This window comes from Sarcophilus harrisii, chromosome 4, assembly GCF_902635505.1.
Source record: "Sarcophilus harrisii chromosome 4, mSarHar1.11, whole genome shotgun sequence".
Classification (NCBI taxonomy): domain Eukaryota; kingdom Metazoa; phylum Chordata; class Mammalia; order Dasyuromorphia; family Dasyuridae; genus Sarcophilus; species Sarcophilus harrisii.
This window is the reverse complement of record NC_045429.1, coordinates 322,149,266-322,168,958: the sequence shown is the minus strand read 5'-3', so window position 1 is coordinate 322,168,958 and position 19,693 is coordinate 322,149,266. Positions and strand designations below refer to the sequence as shown.

Here is a 19,693-nt window from a genome sequence, read left to right as displayed (position 1 = left end):
CATTCCCTCAGCTGGCAGCATGCGCCAATGAACATAGCGGTATAAGGCTGCAGCGTGGAACCCATGTCCTTTAGCCATAGATGCCCTGTCTTGAAGAGACTTTCTGGGTTTCCTCTCTCTCTCCATTTACTTCTAAATAACTAGTGTCCCAAGATAAGCTCGAAGAACTTTTATCGTTTTGGAATTCGCTTACTGCAGTTTTTAAAATACCATGACCCAGGGCGTTGGCCATCTTGGATGCGAGCAGAAGCGTTAACCATGACTGACTAGCATAACGCTGTCGGAGGCTACGGAGAAGAGTCCCCCTGGTGGCAGGTTAAATCCTGAAAGGATTTAGCACCCTAAAAGAGTTAATTATAAGGAGAAGAGGGGTTGAGAAGTATAGTGGAGTTAGTGGCATGAGAGAAGGGGAAAGGGTAGGAATAGGTAAAAGGGAAGGGGAAAGACATCCCAAGGCAGAGTGCTGTGGTGGACTGACCCAAAGGAAAGTTTTGAAAATAAAAAGTTTTATTAAAAAAAAAAAAGTTCTTTTCTTCAGTGAATTTTTGTACCTCTTTTACTATTAGGCCACTTCTGTTATTTAAGACATTATCCTCTTTGGTATTTTTTGTGTGCTTCTTTTATCAGGCTGTTAATTCTCTTTTCATAATTTTCTCACATCACTTTTTTTTCCCCCAATTTTTTGTCTACCGCTCATCTTTTCCTTTAATTCTCAGGCTTGGGTTCAATTAGGATTTTTCTTTGAGATTTTGATTGTAAGCTGTTTTTACATTGCTATCTTTTGAGTTTATGTTATTCTTTTCCTATCACCAGAGTAACCTTTTATAGTCAAATTCTTTTTGTTGTTTATTTTCTCAGCCTATTTTTTCACTTTGTATTTTTTGTTAAAGTTGGGTTCTGACTCAAGATGGGGAGGCATTGTATCAAAGGTTAGGCTTTTTGGAGCTTTTTTAAGGCTTCTAGAGGAAGGTGGCACTTAAACTAAATTTTGAAGAAAGCCAAGAATTCTAAGATCATGGTTAGTTAATAAACATGCATTAAATGTCTTGTAAGTGCCAGGACATGTGCTAAGCACTGAGGCACAAAATAGGCAAAAGACAGACTCTGCTTCAAGGAGCTTAAAATTTAATTAGGGAAATAAAAATTTATGTCAGGGAAGGTACTAGAGTTGAGGGATTGAGACGGTTACCTCTAAAACCCAGCTTCTTAAATTGGCTCTTGACCCCATATGGAGGTTTCCTAACTGAATGTAGGGGTTGAGAAATTATGATTTACTATTTGTAAATGTTTGATTTGTATGTTATTTTATATACCTATATTCTTGGGATCACATAAAAATTTCTCTGGCAAAAAAGTGTGGCAAATGGAAAAAGTTTAAGACCTGAATGGAGATTAGACGAGAAGGGAATTCTAGGAATGAAAGAAAGCATGGGGGGGGGGGGGGGGGGGGGGGGGGGGGGGGCGGGGAGGTGAGGGGTTGGGGGGGGGAGGGAAAGCAAAAAAGTGCAATGAATTTGGAGTCAGAAGACATGGATTCAATTCCATAGTCCAATACTTAGAGCTTTGTGATCCTGAGTAAATCACTTCAGTTTTCTGTCAGTTTTCTAATCTGAGAGGTTCTAAATCTCAAAAGAGTTTTCTAAACCTAAGTTTTTATTATGCTTGTGAAAGAACCAAGGAAGCTTTGAACTGACTAAAAAGGAATGGAAAACCAAGGCAAGGGGTTGTGCCACCTCGGTCACCTAGAGTCAAATTCTGCTCACTTTTGTGTCTTTTAGTAAATCACTTAACTTCCAGGAACCCCCACAAACGCAGAAGTGTGCTGGGTCAAAGTGGAGCCAGTGTGAGCATTTAGCCCTGGGAAATCAGGATATGCTTGATTTGCTTTGTTGACCAAATGGAGAAAATGTTAATGATGCAGATTAAACTTAAAAGCAGGCTCCCTCCCCCAGCCGGATGTCAAACATTTACCATCATACCCCCGATCTAAGGTCCTTGCAATTCTAAATCTAAGTTCCTAAGAAAGCACATATAACACTGACACAGCCAGTGGAGGATCCCAGCCTTCCCCGGGGACTTTTGTCTATTACTGCGAAAAGGATGTTCAGCCAATCACCTCACCCTCCTTCCCTCAAACAAACGCGCATGCGCCAATGAACATAGCGGTATAAGGCTGCAGCGTGGAACTCATGTCCTTTAGCTATAGGTGCCCTGTCTTGAAGAGACTTCCTGGGTTTCCTCTCTCTCTCCGTTTACTTCTAAATAACTAGTGTCCCAAGATAAGCTCGAAGAACTTTTATCGTTTTGCAATTCGCTTACTGCAGTTTTAAAAATACCATGACCCCCGGCGTCCGCCATCTTGGATGCGGGCAGAAGCGTTAACCATGGGACTGACTAGCATAACGCGGTCGGAGGCTACGGTGTCCCCCTGGTGGCCGGAAGTGGAAACGATGAGTCCCTTGCCACTTTCCATAGAGAAACCGCCTCGGACGGCCCATCGGAGGAGGAGTCTGAGGCGAGGGGGAACGACGCTCTAGCCCGCGCCTCTCGGATTCTACTAGAGGGGGAGGGCCTAGCTCTTTCCCAGTAGTTGGAGCTCGCGGGGCGGGCAGTCACTAGCGCTCTGTGGGTTGCGGGAGAGCTCCGAGACTGCCGGGGGCTCGGACTGAGACCACCAGACTCCTCCCTTCCTGTTCCGACCTCGCCCCCTCCCCCCACTGCGTTTGCTCCCCGGGCGGAGGCCGCCTCGACCTTGGCCTCAGTAGTTCTTCCTGCCTCCCCGCGCAGCCAGCGCCGGGCCGGACGATGCCCAAGAAGCTGCTGCTGCTTCCCCCGCTGTCCGTGTCCTCGACCTTTCGCACCCTTCGAGCCCGGCCCGTCGCCTTCCCAACCATGAACGCCGCCCGTTCGGGATACCGGGTCTTCTCGGCCAACTCCACGGCTGCCTGCACCGAGCTGGCCAAGCGCATCACCGAGTAAGCGGGCGTGGGTGCGCACGCGCGGCGTCGGGGTGGCGGGGGCTGGTTTGGGAATCGGGAGATCGCTTCCCAGTCTTGGGCGAGTTATTTCTCCGGCCTGGGGCCGCAGTTTCGCAGTCGGTAAAAGAGAGGGAGTGTACTGAAAGTCTCTGAGGCCCTTGTAGCTTTAAGTGCCGTATTTGCATGTGGGCCTGCGAGAGGAGGCAGGTTTGCAAAAGCAAGGCCTAGGCAGAGAGAATGGATTTGGGGTCTTCTTCCTCTTTAGGAGTGATGAGCCTGGGCTCTTCACCAATTTGGGTTTGATTTTTCACACCTGAGCCAGAAAGAACCTCACCACGCCGACCACCTTCTCACTTTGCACGGACTTTGTTTCTTTTTGTCGGTGTTTCTTTATGACCTTTCATTAAAGAACTAGTCATTCACTTCAGCCTTTTTCTGCTTGATAAAAAACCAGGACTAATAAGACTTAGGAACCTAGCTATCCTTTCTTACCCTGTTGCTATTGCTCACTCAATCATCTCTCCCCGTAGAGGTTAACGCTATCCAAATTCGTCAGGCTGTCTCACATCCCAGGGGCCACGATTCTTACACACCTCCATTATTCCCCTCATTTCTCGACCAATACCTTAAATTCTCAGTTTGGTGCGTGCCCTCGGGTTTAGCTTTATTGTATTGGGATGATTGAATCACGAAATTAAAGCCGATCTGAACCTTAAGCAATCTAATCGACCTTCCTCTTTCATTTTATTTTTTTATTTTATTGTTTAGGCTATTGAGGCTTAGTTATTTGCCCAGGGGTCACACTACTAGTAAGTATTAAATGTCTGAGGCCGAATTTGAACTCCAGTTCCTTGGCCGGTGCTCTATCCACTGCGCCATCTAGCTGTACCAATTATTTTTTTATTTTAAAAAGATACGGAACCTGTGAAATAGGTAAGTGATTTATCTTCCAGTTCTTTCTTTTACCCCTCCCTAAGTGTAAGACCCTGAGGGTACAAAAAAAATTTTTTGGAGACTTTCTACCCTCAAGCTTAACATTCTTTTAGATTGATAGGCTCACTGAGTTAAAGCTGTTTTGTAATTTAATCTATACTCTCTTTTTAAAGTTGAGTAAATTCATGAAATAGCTAAGTTTAGTGATTTTTACCCAACAGTTCTTTTATTTCTACCTAATTAATTCTCTGTACCATTTAAGTGATGAAGAACCCTAACCCTGAAGTTAGAGAATCTGAATTCCTATCTAGTCTGTGACACTAGATATTCGAAGCTGAGCAAATCACTTAACCCCTGTTTGGCTCAGTTCCTGGTCTTTGAAATGGAGACTCTGGAGAAAGAAATGGCAAACCACTCTTATTTTTTCCAAGAAAATCCTATGGACAAAGCCCCCATAGGATTACAAGAGAGTCAGACAAGACTGAACAACACTGATTTTCTATCCCTTTCTTCCTGAGACAGTTTCACATATTCCACCCTTCCACCCCCCCAGTCTCCAAGAGCATCTCCCACTACTGTTGAGGCCTTCACTTTCATATTTGACCAAAAAAATTGAGGCTATTAACAAAAATTTCTTTATTCCTTATCTTGCAATCCCAAAATTTAGACCTTTTCATTTTCTTTTTAACTCCATCTAGTCTCTGATAAAGAGGTGTCCCTTCTCTTCTCCATGAATCCTTATTCTTACCTCTCTTTTCATTCAGATTGCTCCCATTATCACATCCTCTTATCTTCAATCTCTACCTATATATACTTCTTTTTCTCTCTGCTGCTTACAAACATACCTGAGTCTTCCTTAGATACTAACCTTACTAGATACCACCAAGCTGCCAACTATCATGCCTTCTATTCCTCCATTTTATCTCCTCAGTCTCCTCTTATTATCACTCACCTGAGACTTTTTCCAAAGCTATCGATTACCTCTTGATCTTTTCTTAACCTTCAGTCTTCTTGATCTCTGTCACATTTGAAATTGTTGACCCCCTTCTTTTTCTGTGTACTCTTTTATCTCTGAGTTTTAGTTAATGCTATTCTCTCCATGTTCACCTCTTCTCCCTCTGAATAGTCATCCATGTCACTCCCTGTGTTTTTGTACCAAGGCTCTATATAATAGTTGTGGGGGTATATTTCATAAGTTGGCAAGTGATTTGATTGTGGTGACATTTGAGAAGTTAAGTGTTAAGAATATGGTTAGAGTGGCAAAAATGTAGAGGATGACTTGTATTTGTACTCTATTTGTACTCCCTCACTTGGTAATCTGATCAGCTTCCATCAGTTCTCTCATCTCTGTGCCAGTGAATCCCAAATCTATATATCTAGCCCTAGTCTCTGTCCTTAGCTCCTTTTTACCCAGAACAAATTGCCAGAAAGCAATTCTATCCAAATATCCCTTACACATCTAATGGTATAGTGACTGGAAGCAGTTATATTAGGCTTCCCTCCATAAACTCCTGACAAATATAGATAGTATCTTGATAGGAAAATCCAGAAAAAAAAATTAGTGAGTCATTTGTCTTGCTTATCTCCAGATATGGAGACAGACTGGGAGATCATATCTAGCCTACGGCTCATGGCACACATTCCAGACCAAGAAGAGATCCCAATCCTATACTGAGGCAGGCACTACAGCAGGGCAGGTACAAAACTGCCAGCTTTATTGCCTCCTCTCCAGTTTTGGGTCACAGATCAAAGATGGAAGATTGAGAAAAGGACTTGTACAGGGGAGGGGCATTCCTAGGTGGTGAGGCCCTAGACTGTATGGGGAAGAGCTGGCAGCGGCAAACTCAGAGCAGAGTATTATTTCTAGCATTACACTAGTTTGCAGAGGAATAGCTAGGGCAGGAAACTTAGATTAAACAGTAGCCCACAGCTCTGACCAGTAGAACTTTTCCAAATCACTGATAAGTATAGAATCCAGGAACAGTCTACTATTTCTCAGACCTAAATCCAGAAACTTGGAGGACTTAAGAGTAGCATAGAATTTGCCCTGGATCAGACCATTTTGAGAACACTGAAAGCTTGCAGATCCCCAATCTGTCCCTGAGATCCTAGAATAACAAAATACCAAGAAAACAGCAATGGAACTAGACCAGATCTTCCCTCCAGAAGTGCCTCAAATCCCATCCTTAACATCTAGAATGAGTAAAGAAGAATGAGCAAACTGAAAAAAAGTCCCACCACAAAGAGCTGTTATAGTGTTAAACTCAAGACACAAGGTTCAGAAGAAAAGTGAATGACTTCAAATACAACTTGGACACATACCCAGAATTCCTAGAAGAAATGAAGCAAGAGTTTTTAAAAAGTTGAACATATTTTTATAAATGGAATCAGAGCACTTGAAGAAAAATTGAAAAAGAAATGGGAGCTATGGAAGAAATATTGAAACAGAAGTAATAGCTTGGCCTAAGAGATATAAAACCTTCCTCGAGAAACAAGATCCCTGAAAATTATATGAATGGGATGAAATCCTGTCAGTGATGACCAACCAGGATTTCAGAAAATTAATAAAACATTCTACCCATCTAATAGGGAAGTAAAGGACTCAGAATGCAGAAGGCAACAAAAAAAAATTTATATATGATCAATGCAGAAATTTGTTTTAATTAACCATACATGTTTATAATGAATTGTTTTTCTTGCATTCTCAACTGGGGGAGGAAGGAAAATGGTCAGAGGAAAGAAGGTAGATCTTCCCCCCCCCGCCCATTTCCCAGTATTCTTTCTTTGGGTGTAGCTGCTTCTGTCCATCCTTGATCAATTGAAACTGAGTTAAATCTCTTTGTCGAAGAAATCCACTTCCATCAGAATACATCCTCATACAGTATCGTGGTTGAGTTATATAATGATCTCCTGGTTCTGCTCATTTCACTCAGCATCAGTTCATGTAAGTTTCGCCAATCCTCTCTGTATTCATCCTGCTGGTCATTTCTTGCAGAACAATAATATTCCACAACATTCATATACCACAATTTACTCAACCATTCTCCAATTGATGGGCATCCATTCATTTTCCAGCTTCTAACCACTTCAAACAGGGCTGCCGCAAACATTTTGGCACATTTGGTCCCTTTCCCAAGAAGGTAGATCGTAATGCAGATTGATTTTTTTTTTTAATTGCTGAGGCAATTGGTGTCAAGTGACTTGCTCAGGGTCACACAGCTAGGAAGTGTTAAATGTCTGAGGTGAGATTTGAACTCGGATCCTCCTGACTTCAGGGCTAGTGTTCTATCCACTGTGCCACCTAGAGTCCCAGATTGAAATTTTTTAAAACATATTTTAAAATTTAATCTAATGTTTTAAAATATTTAAAAACAAAACTTATCTTTTCCCAAAAATCTATTTCCCAATATTTTCCAAGATTATCATCTACTAGTTGCTGAGATTCAAAACCCTTGTGTAATCCTCAGCTCCTCTGTCTCTCATCACATATTCAATCCATTGCCAAGTCTTGTTGCTTGAATCTCCCATGGTTTCTTCTTCTTCCTTTTTTTTTAATTAAAGCTTTTTATTTACAAAACATATGCATGGGTAATTTTTCAACGTTGACCCTTGCAAAACTTTGTTCCAAATTTTTCTCTCCTCTCCCCCATCCTCTGCCCCCCAAAAAAAAAATTTCCCTTAGATGACAGGTAGTCCAATGCATGTTAAATATGTTAAAATATATGTTAAATCCAAAATATGTATACATATTTATACAGTCATCTTGCTGCACAAGAAAAATTGGATCCGGGGTGGGTGGGGGGGAACCCTGAGAAGGAAAACAAAATGCAAGCAAACATCAACAGAAAGCATGAAAATGCCATGTTGTGGTCCACACTCTGGTCCCACTGTCCTCTCTCTGGTGTAGATGCCTCTCTTCATCACTGAACAAGTGGAACTGGTTTGAATCATTTCATTGTTGAAAGAGCCACATCCCTCAGAATTAATCATCGTATAGTCTTGTTGCCATGTATAATGATCTTTCTGGTTCTACTCATTTCACTTAGCATCAGTTCATGTAAGTCTCTCCAGGTCTCTCTGAAATCATCCTACTGATCATTTCTTAGAGACAATAATATTCCACAGCATTCATATACCATAATTTATTCAACTATTCTCCAATTAATAGGTATCCAATAAGTTTCCAGTTTTTTGCCACTACAAAAAGGGCTGCCACAAACATTTTTGCACATGTGGGTCCCTTTCCCTCCTGTAAGATCTTTTTGGGATATAGGCCCAGTAGCAAAACTGCTGGGTTAAAGGGTATGCACAGTTTCCCATAGCTTCTTTATTAGTCCCCTTTTCTTCACTCACAGGTTGCTTCTTTATTCTGGTCCTCATCTACTTTTACATGTACTGTTGCGTTAATCTAACTGGGCTTCAAGTTCACATCACATTAAATGCCCTTTCCAATCTATCTTCTATACAGCAGCCAAAGTAATTTTCCAAAAGTAAAAGTCTGATAAATTCCAGGGAGTCTTTTTTGCCTGTAGAATCAAACTCCTGTTTGGCTTTTAAATCCTTTTACAACCTGGTCTCTTATCTTTCTAGTTCGTAATTCATCTACATTGGCATACAGGACACTATCTCTTAGGATTTAGGTTTCTTTCAAGTCTCAACTCATATTCCACCTTCTACATGAAACCTTTCTTTATTAATTATCTTCTAGTGCCTTCTCTCCCATAACCATTTTGTATATAATTTTATGTTTTATATGTATATTTGTGTTTCCCATTAAAGTATAAACAGCAGAATCAAAAGAACATTGTATATAGTAACAAGATTATGTGATGATCAACTGTGGTGGACTTGGCTCTTTTCAACAATGATTCAACAGTAGACTTGTGATGGAAAGTGCCATCCTTATCCAGAGAGAGCTATGAAGATTTAATATGGATCAAAACATAGTATTTTCACCTTTTTTTGTGGTGTTTGTTTATTTGGGTTTTTTTTCCCCTTCCTCATTTTTTTCCTTTTGATCTGATTTTTTTTGCTCAGCATGACAAATGTGGAAATATGTTTAGAAGAATTGCCTATGTTTAACGTATACCAGCTGTCTTGGGGAGAGGAGGAAAGGGGGGAAAGAAGAGGGAGAAAAATTTGGAGCATAAAGTTTTGCAAAGGTGAATGTTAAGCTATCTGCATATATTTGGAAAAATAAAATACCATTTAAAAATAAGTTAAAAAAAAAAAGTAAATTTCATAAGATCAGCAATGATGTCACTTTTTGTATCTGTCCCAGTGCCTGCCATATATATATATATATATATTTAATAGATGTTTACTGATTAATCCGTTGATTTGAGTTGGAATAGTTAAATGAATTATATAACATCAGAACTAAAAGACACCTTAGAAATAATCTAGCTCAGTTCTTTCATTTACAGACAGGAAATTAACACTATTATAAGGTCATATATCTAGGTAGGTTCCAGCCCATGTCATCTGACTTCTATTTAGTTCAACAAACATTTTGTTTGGCTTGCTGTATCAAGGACATTCCAGTTAGGTATTGGAGGGGATACAGAGGTGAATGAGACACTCTTGCCTTTCAGGAGGAGCTGTCTATATAAAATAGAGTATAAATGCATAAGAAAGCACATAACTTCTGAGGCAAGTAAGATAGTTTTTGCCAATGTCATCATGGACTCCAGATTGTCTTAATTTTAGAGTTGAAATGGACCTAGCCAAGTCTAATTTTCATTTTATCTTTTTTCAGGGAAGTACTGACTTCCTTGCTACTAACCTTTGTGAGCATTTTATTTTTCTCTTCCTTTCCCTATTCTGCCTTGGGAAAGCAGGATAAACAAACCCCCTTACAAACAGGTCAAGCAAAAGAAACTTTTGCATCCATCAGAGCTTTTAAAGGGGAGCTGTATAATCAGCATGTTTCATCATGAGTCTTTAAGAATATGATTGGTAATTGTATTGATCAGAGTTAGAATATTTTGTTTTAATCAGTCAAGGTCCACCTTTTTACTTTAACTTCTTATAACCTCCCCCTCAAAATCTCTCCCACTCCCAATAACCATTGAAAAGACAAGAAAAATAAAACCCATTATAAACATGTATCATCAGTTAAAACAAATTCTCCTATGATCATATCCTAAAAATATTTCTTTTTCTGAATCCTTTACATCTATCAAAGGTAGATAGCATATTTCTATCAGTCATCTGGAAATCATGTTTAATCATTATTTTAATAAATGTTCAAGTCAATAGTATTCTATCATATATTCCATAACTTGTTTATCCATTCCCTAATTTATGGACATCTTCAGTTTCCCATTTTTGCCACCTTTTCCCCTTCAAAAAGAAACAAATATTTTTCTAGAGTTTTGATTAGGATTAATCTGTCCCTTAATCTACCATTGCCCTTTTCCTCCCTTTTCTTCTGGTTTCCCTGTTGAATATTTCCATACATACGTATGTGTGTAAATATCTATTTATGTATGTATTCCTTCTTTTGACCAGTAGAGAAGAAAATTAGATTGAAGTATCAGCACATTTCTACTTTGCCTTCCCTTCACTTTCACCATCAATATGTTTCTTGTCCTTTCTCTTCCGTTCTTTTCTTAAGGTCAAGACATAACAGAAAAAACTGTTCCTTGGCCTTATCTAATTGGATTCCCTTTATGAATCCTGATTAGAGGTATCATCTCCCTATATTGGAAAATTAGAAGTTTGCCCTTGTTTACTTTATGTTCATTCATATTTACCTTTTTATGTGTGCAAACTCTTGTTTAAACTTTAAAGTTCCTACATAGCTTTGAGCTTTTCATCAGAATGTTTGGAAAGCTTGCATTTCTTTAAAGAGATCCTTCACCCCCACTCTCCCATAGCATTATATTTAGTCTTGCTGGTTAAATTATTCTTGGCTTAAATCACATATCCTTTACCTTCTTGAATACTACATTATAAGATCTTTTCTTGATAGTGGTACTAAATCCTGTGTGATCCTGACTTCTTCAGTATTTGAATTTCTTTTTTTCTTGCAGTGATTCTAAAAATTTTTCTCCCCCTTAGTCTGTTTTCCAGGTCAGTTATTTTTGCCAACAAATCCTAAAAATCTGAATGAACTAAATAGAAGTCATACAAGATTATACTGTAACTATTAGGAAAGAGTAAAAATCTTGGAATAGAATAGTTAAAATTGTAAACTATAAAGGTTGACAAGCAAATATATAACACCCTACAAACCTACAAAACCAAACATAAAACCTACACGGGGAAAAAAAAATTGGCCTTTAATAAAAAAGGACTTTCTGATATTTTTTTCCCCTGAGGCAATTTGGGGTTGTGATTTGCCCAGGGTCAGTCACACAGCTAGGAAGTGTTAAGTGTCTGAGACCAGATTTGAACTCAGGTCGTCCTGACTTTTAAGACTGCTGCACTATCCATTGCATCACCTAGCTTCCCCTTTCAAATGTTCTTGATATAAGAACTGAGTATAGAAATTCTGAAATATAAACATAGGAGTAAAATGAAACTAAATTAAAAACTAATCCCTCCATGAGAAACAAAAAAAAATTTTTTTGGGGGGGATATATATATATATTGACAGAATCCATGCCAGGGTAATTTTTTGCAACATTATCCCTTGCACTCACTTCTGATCCGACTTTTCCCCTCTTTTCCTCTACCCCCTCCCCCAGATGACAAGCAGTCCTGTACGTGCTAAATATCTCACAGTATATCCTAGATAAAATATATGTGTGCAGAACCGAACAGTTCTCTTGTTACACAGGAAGAATTGGATTCAGAAGGTAAAAATAACCCGGGAAGAAAAACAAAAATGCAAACAGGGAATCAAGAAATATTAAAACAGTCAAAAATCCAGGAATTCAAATTGCATATATATATACACATACACACACATAGCTGTTTTTCTTTGAATCTTTATGTATAGATGTTTTAAAATCATCTTTTGCATTTATGTCCTGAACTCCTTGTCATCATAATGGGTTTTTTTATGGAGGGATTTAAAAAAAAAATTTGCCCATACTTCCAAGGTCGGTCCATCCTGAACCTGTTGCTTTTTTGCTGGGGGCGTTGAGTGTTGTATTTCAGAATCTCAGGGACAGCAGGCTGTGAACTTGCAAACTTTCAGTACTATCAAAGTCAACCAGTTGATCCCAGTGCCCTTTTATAGGTACTGCTTTTCTTGATGCAACTCTTCTCCCAGAGCCTACAGGCTTCAAAAAAAGCCTGTTTATCAGACCATGCTGGCCTCCCTGGTGGAAGCCCCCCTGCCAACCTTTACTTGTTCTGGCTCCTTTTGAACAGTTTCTCATTTATAGCCTTTATATGTAAATTCATATATTAAAAACTTCTCATATTTAGCCTTGTTTTTCAACCTATTTGGAGTTTCCAAAGTTTTAATTAAGACCTTAGTTCTACCTTATAAAATCCATATGCCAGTGAAATCACAGGTCTGATTGTTCCCATGATCTTTCTCTCCTTTTTCCTAAAACCTCAAACAAACCAAAACAAAATCAGATAGTCTCAAAATATTTTTTTCTGATGTATTTAAGATCGAAGGGCAGACTCGCAATTGTGAATAGAATGAGAGATGCTACAGTTAAATCTGTAGCATTGGACATGATTTGTGGCCTTTAGCCATACCATTTCCTTTCCTCAGTTGAAAAATATAGGGTTGAACTTTCTCTTTCCTTCTTTATTATTGGGAGGCTTTTAGAGTATTGTAAAGTTCAGGTCCTGCCTGAAAGACATTTTTCTGGGATATAGGATACAGAAATCGGTGACCATTATGTTACTCATCAGGTTGTTGTTGAATGGGAAGAGATATTGGATAGTGCTTCTGTGCCACTCAGACCCTCTGTCATCTTTTGGCTATCTTCTTTGAGAATGGCTTTTTCTACTCCATGAATGGCAATGGTTCCTCTATATCCCCTATACTATTAATATATACTATTAATCACTGTTTTTCCTCCTGTAGGCGTCTTGGTGCCGAGTTGGGAAAGTCTGTTGTGTACCAGGAAACAAATGGAGGTGAGACTTTTGCCTTTATTCACTAACTTCCTTAGTTTAGAAATAAGCTTTTTATGCAACATTTTTTAGAAGCTTCTCAGTCTTTTGCATACAGTTTCTTTGACAACAAGGATAAATAGGATCTATAGATTAAGAGCTGAAGGAAATTTTCAAAGTTAGTCCCCGCACATTTTACAATAAGGAAATGGGGTCTAGAGAGGGGAAGTCTTATCCAGAGTAACAGATATGGTAAGTGGCAGAACCTAAATTCAGGTTTCATGCTTACTTTGTGTCCTTAAGTTCTCCTTTTTCCAGTGTATGTCCCTAGCCATTATGCAGGATCCCAGAAACATTTATATTTAGAAAATGTTAGCTTTTAGTATTAATTCAACAAACAGGTAAGAGCTAACTTAGTTGTGCTTGATGCATTGTGCTAGTGACAGAAAGATGAAAAAACACCACAGACTTTGGCCCATGAAGAGCCTTCAGCGCACTAACCCCCCCCCAAAAAAAAAAATCTGATCCATACCACATAGGAGGAGATTGTATTTCAATGTTACTGATTTTTTTTTTCAGTAGAAGAAAAGTAAGCTATCAACAAGAATATTAAAAAATACTAAAAGTCCCCAATTATAAAGCAAATGCAGATTGATAGAATTTCAGGGTTACATCTCCCATCAAATTGACAAAGATAAGAAGAGGAATACAGCAATGGTTATATTTGTTATTTTTTCATTTTTATATCACTCATTATATTATATTTTATATATTATATTACTCATCTTAAAGCATTCTACCCTTCTTTTACCTCAGAGAGCAATCCCTGATAATAAAGGGGAGAGGGGAAATGGTTTAGCAAAGCTATACAACATATCAAAAAAGTTTGCCTTGATGAATCTACAGTGTCCTTTCCCCCAAGACAAAGAAATAGGTGAAGGTACTCTTTCATATCCCCTGAGTCATCATAATTTCACCATATTCAGTTTTGATTTCTTGTTCTAGTGTTTTAGATCTTGTGTATATCATTTTCCTGGATTGATTACTTATTAAAGTCTTCCCATACTTCTCTGTATTCATCATATTTGTTGTTTCTCACCGTAGTAATCCATTACATTCATTTGCCATAATTTAGCCATTCCTCAAGAAATGAATATACTTTTCCCCTAGTTTTTTGATATTACAGAACATGTTCCTATAAAGAAACTAGCCATTTTGTTAAGAGTTTTGAAAGAAGAGTTTAATGTACTATCATTGATGGAGCTCCAAATTTAATCATTCTGAAAAGTTTGTAACTGTGTCCCAAAGATAGTAAATACTACATGCCCTTTGAACTAGGGTTATTACTATTAGTCACATATCCCAAATGGGTCAAGGACAGGCAGAAAAAATGATTATGTTCAAAAGTACACTGGCAATTTTGTCAAAACAAAATAGGTTTTTGTCATTTGGGGAAAAGCTGAACAAATTGTATAATGATTTTGTCAGAATAATTCAAAATTATGAATGATGTGTCCAGTGACTTTATGACTTATTTAAATTGTAGTTCAAGTGGATTAGTTCATGCATTGACATTTATACTGTTGTGAAGAAAGAATTTTTTTTAAAACTTCAGAACTCTGATCAAAGCATGAACTATGGTGAATTCAAAAAGTGATGGGCTAGAGATTTAGAATGAAATAGGCTTCCTCTTTTATAGTCAATGAATTGATTTGTTTTGCTGAATTCTACAAATTTGTAAAAGTGAGGGCTTCTGTTCAGGACAATGAGCATTATAAGTTAATAGTGATAGATAATACCTCCCCCCCTACCCCCACCCCTCAAAAAAAGCATCAATGAAACATTTTTTAAATTCTGAAAGTGTGAAGGTATCACAAACAGCAACTTTGTTTCTATCTTAGTAATTTTGTCATGTAGTTTTAAAAACCACGTAACACAATTCACCATGTTTTATTCAGATCTTGTTCTTTGTATATTGAAATGTTTGTATTTGTTGGTGATTAAGTTCACAATAAAAAAGAATAATAATAATAGATATCTAGCTGCTTGCTTACCTTCCCTATACTGTAGTGGTAACACCATCCCCCCCAATCCTCCCGGGTTCACTACTACAGAAATCATCTTGTATTCATCACTATCTCTTACTCCACATTATCCAAACTATTGTTAAGGCCTGAAAATTTCTTTTTTATTGTCATTATTTTTCCAAATACATACAAAGATAATTTTCAACATTTATCTTTGCAAAACGTATTTTACATTTCTCCCTCTCTTCTCCTCCCCAAGGCAGTAAACAAAAAATGCAGTTCTTCTAAACATATTTCCATATTCATCATGCTGCACAAGAAAAATCAGATCAAAAAGAAAAAAAAAAAAACACGAAAAAAGGGGGAAAAAACACACAAGCAAAGAAATAGAAACAAAGGTGAAAATACTGTGTTTTGATCTATATTCAGTTTCTTGTTGTGTATTTGTTTGTACATTGTTTTCCCCATTAGATTATAAACTCCTTGAGGGAAGGGACAGGACTGTCTTTTCCCCTTCTTTTTATATCCCTGGTACTTAAGCATAGAGCCTGACACATAGTAGGTACTTTATAAATGTTTATGGGCTGACAAGAAAACTTTTTTATAATATACTTTAAGTTATATCAATTGAGCTGTAAGCTATCTGAGTTTAAATTATTTTTTTCTTTTTAGAAACAAGAGTTGAAATAAAAGAATCTGTTCGAGGTCAAGATATCTTCATTATTCAGACAATACCAAGGTTAGAGCTCACTTACATCTCTTTCCTTTTAAGGAACTTATGTGTAGTACTACATAAATATTTCCTCCAAAATAGAATTTTTAGGTTCATGCAACTATGTGCTCATTAGAGCAAAATCTAACTCTCTGAGCAGTTTCTTCTAGTTATATAAGTTCTGCTGTGAGGCTTTTTATTAAACACTGTGACCATTTGTATCTTCCTTTATGAATATGGATCTCTGTTTTCTTAGAACTAGCAAAATAACAACTTTTTCTGACTATTCTAGTCTTAAGAAACATCACTGAAGTTCTGTGCATATTAGAGCTGTGAAAGGTGCAACAATGTGTGAATTTACATGCTAAGGGTGATAATATATCTATTCTGGGTATATGGGACCATGTCTCCATACCATGTAATGTTTTTCCCCATAAAACATTTTAATTTTTATTTATCTAGGAAGACAACTTTTTTTTTTTTTGTAATATATCATCATTTTTTTAGGTTTTTTAAAAAATTAAATTGTAAACAAGAGCTATCAATAAGAAATTCAGTTTAACTCAAATACTTAAGTACTTTTTGTGTGCTAGAGGCTAGAAATACAAATATAGAATAAAGGAGAATAAAGTACCTTCACTGAGGCATGGGCTCTTAATCTGCAGTCATTGGACTTGTTTTTCAGAATATTTTGGTATCCATATTTCAGCATATTTGTTTCCATTATAATCCTGTTTTATTTTATATGTTTATAAACATTCAAAGGGGGCCATAAAATACAAAAAAGTTTAAGAAGCTTTGGGTGGGCAAGATAGCAAGTGACTTTTAAATTGTGATTTAGGAGGTCAGATTAGATCATCTCTAAAGTCTTGTCTTGCTTTGACCATTATGATCTTGTGGTGCTTAAGATTTGCAAAGACTATCTCTAGCTTTTTTCTTCATATAGTTAGTATATATATAGTTCTGGTTTTGATGAATATCTCTTTGTATATATATTTTCCCTGTTTCTTTCATATTACACTATATTATGAATATTAATAGCTAACATTTATGTTTTGTTTACTGTGCTAAGCACCTTAAAAAATTTGATTTGATCCTCCCAACCACAGGAGATAAATACTATTTCATTCCCATTTTACAGATGAGGAAACTGAACATATAGTGGGTAAGTTATTCACCCAGGGTGATATAGCCAGCCAGTAAGTACCTGCGGGTAGCTTTGCACCCAGGTCTTCCTGACTGCAATGCTCTTCAGTGTGCTATAATGCCATTTATTTATAGGTAGCTGTTTCACAATATGTATTTCTATCACATTTAGAGTGGCTATGAATATTTTTATATTTACCATCAGGGAATAAAATTCAGATCAATAATTTGGGGGTCATGTTATCTTCTAGTTAACGTGTTCATGCAACATTTTGTTGTTGTCCTGGGTCCTAGTGGAGCTATGAGGTAAAAAACTGTCTCAAAGATCTCAGTCTCTAGAAACCTTTTTCTCTAAATGGCCTTGATTAGCTTATAAGGTTCAGCAATATTTAATTCTTCCTCTGTCTTCTCTACTAAAACCATCAATATGGTAAAGGCCTGTACCTTGGTACATTCTTTAATTAGACTATATTCCTGTAATAGTTGAATTTGAGTGAAATGGAATTAATGCAATAAGAGGTTTCTTTCTTTACTTAGTTGATCTCCCAACTGTTTAGTACTCAAAGGAATAATCTTTTTTGTTTGGGTTTTTTTTTTTTTTAATAAATTTAAATAACTTTAATGTACCTATTCCCCAAGTTGTACTACTGACATTAATTAACTGACATTAACTGGATGTTTGCTTCTGAATTTTTTTGTTAATATTTTTATTGTTACAATCAGCATATACAAACCTAGCCACAAAACTTCTTTCCAAGGACTAACCTCCCTAAATATAAAAGAAGGTCATCTGTAGGCTGGCCATTTGGTGCTGAGTTTTTGAGTCTCTTCAACTCAAAAAACAAAGAACAATACAAACAGGTCCACAGTCCTTGAAGATCTTGGCCACTTCCATTCCCACAGTGACAGTGATACAGCATTGGAAAGGGATAAAATATGCCAAGAATCTTGCCATTTGTTGACAGTCTGTAAAAGTGTTATAAAAGATGTCTTCAAAGAAATGTACAACCAGAAAAAGAGATAGTGAGATAACCAGTGGACAGATCAAGTGCTCTTCATTGAATGCCTGTCAGATAATAACAAAACTCTAGGAAAAACTTTTCCATAGTTACATGAAGTGGTGGTATGTTAACATGTATTACTTTGCTTAGCAACTTCCCTATTTAATTATGTAAGAGTTGTTTCCAAATTTTCCATTATTAACATTACTATGAATATTTTTGTATAAATTGCCTTTTTCTTTTAAATACCTGATATTAAAATCCAATTCAACAAAATACTTTTCACTTTAAGTACACCAGATACTGTAGAGGACTCAAAGGCCAAAGTTTGCTCAAAAGTTTTTTCATCTGGACTAAAAGTGGTAGGTAGGTGACTCAGTGAAAAGAGCACTAGAGTCAGGAATATCTGAGTTTAAATACAATCTCAGAAGTTAATACTTATTAACTGTGTGATCCTGAGCAAATTACTTAAACTCTATTTGCTTTTATCCACCAGAAAAGAGAATAAAATCCATTAAGAAAAAATTAAAATGTAAATAAAAGACAAAATATTGAAACAGTGACATGAGGAAATCAAGTCAATTATAGTACAATAAAGAAAGCATTAAAATATTCAAGACAAATTATAGCTCATCATGAATGGCAATAATGGATTTTGTTTCTGATATTTAATCATTCAGGCTCTCCTGAGGTGCTCAAAATGGAAGCAGGTCAAGAGACAAGTATAGAGTGAATAAGCTTTAATGTCCTAAACTATTCACTCTTAAAGATCATGATTGATGCTGTTCAGATTTACTCTAAAGGAAAATTCATTCTATATCACCTAGGCATAGATCCACTGCAATATAACTTATTTTTCTATCCATCCAAACTTGTTTGTATGTATTAAAAAATATTATTGAAATTGAAATTACAATTAAATGACTGAAGAGTCTTAGGAACCTCATGGGCTGATCTTGAGATTCCTTCCTCTACCTCTTCTTCTTCCCCTTCCCCCCTTTGGCTTCTTGGTTTTTTAGTTTAGGTTTTTAAACTTTTATAGATATTTATCATATTGTTTTGCTGGTGTATGAATTCTTATTCTTTTTAGTCCTTGCTGTTTTGGACTTGTATTTGTTTTTAATACTTTCCTTATTTCCTCCTTTAATGAATTGCTGCATCTGATAGACCAAAGCATAATCTTTTTTAAATTTTATTTTAATTTTGGGGGGCAGGTAGGTGGCGCAGTGGATAAAGCATCAGCCCTGAAGTCAGGAGGACCTGAGTTCAAGGCTGGCCTCAGACGCTTGACACTTCCTAGTTGTGTTATCCTGGGCAAGTCACTTAACCCCAATTGCCTCAGCAAAATAATAATAAATTTTAATAGTGTTTTATTTTTTTCCAAATACATGCAAAGGTAGTTTTCAACATTCACCTTTGCAAAATGCTGTTCCAAAATTTTCTCCCTTTTCCCTCCTCCTTCCCAAAACAGCAAGCACTCTTGAGTCTGAGAAATAGAGAAATTTAATTTTTAATTTAATGTGACAGTGTAAAGTTTATAAAAAATTTTTACTTAACCCTGTGAGCTAGTATAAATAGTATAAACCTCATTATACAAAATAGAAAATAATAAAACTAACATTCTTAGAGCACTTTTAGATTTACCAAATGCTTTTTTACCTACTGTCTCAGACTAAGTTTGACAGCCATTTTGTGTTTCTGATTTTCATGTTATTTTGTATATACTTGTATATGTACCTGTCTTCATCAGAATACAAGTTCCTTTCAATAAAGATTGTTTCATTTTTTTGTATTTTTTAACTCCAGTGCCTTGTCTATGCTTTCTCTTCCTCATTTGTTCATACTGTTCCCTTGCCTAAAATGTTTTCT

The 19,693-nt window shown here is 36.9% G+C and overlaps 1 protein-coding gene across 1 annotated transcript in view; it reads left to right on the top strand.

Moving 5' to 3' along the window:
* Nucleotides 1-2,805: 2,805 nt before the first annotated feature.
* The window catches only part of PRPSAP1 (phosphoribosyl pyrophosphate synthetase associated protein 1), a 31,761-nt gene continuing 14,873 nt past the window's right edge, over nucleotides 2,806-19,693 (top strand). Inside the window, exons 1-3 of the mRNA XM_003768460.4 lie at nucleotides 2,806-2,975; nucleotides 12,910-12,962; nucleotides 15,638-15,704. Of these exons, the coding sequence (XP_003768508.1) occupies nucleotides 2,806-2,975; nucleotides 12,910-12,962; nucleotides 15,638-15,704 (290 nt within the window). The remainder of the gene's footprint in view (nucleotides 2,976-12,909; nucleotides 12,963-15,637; nucleotides 15,705-19,693) is intronic.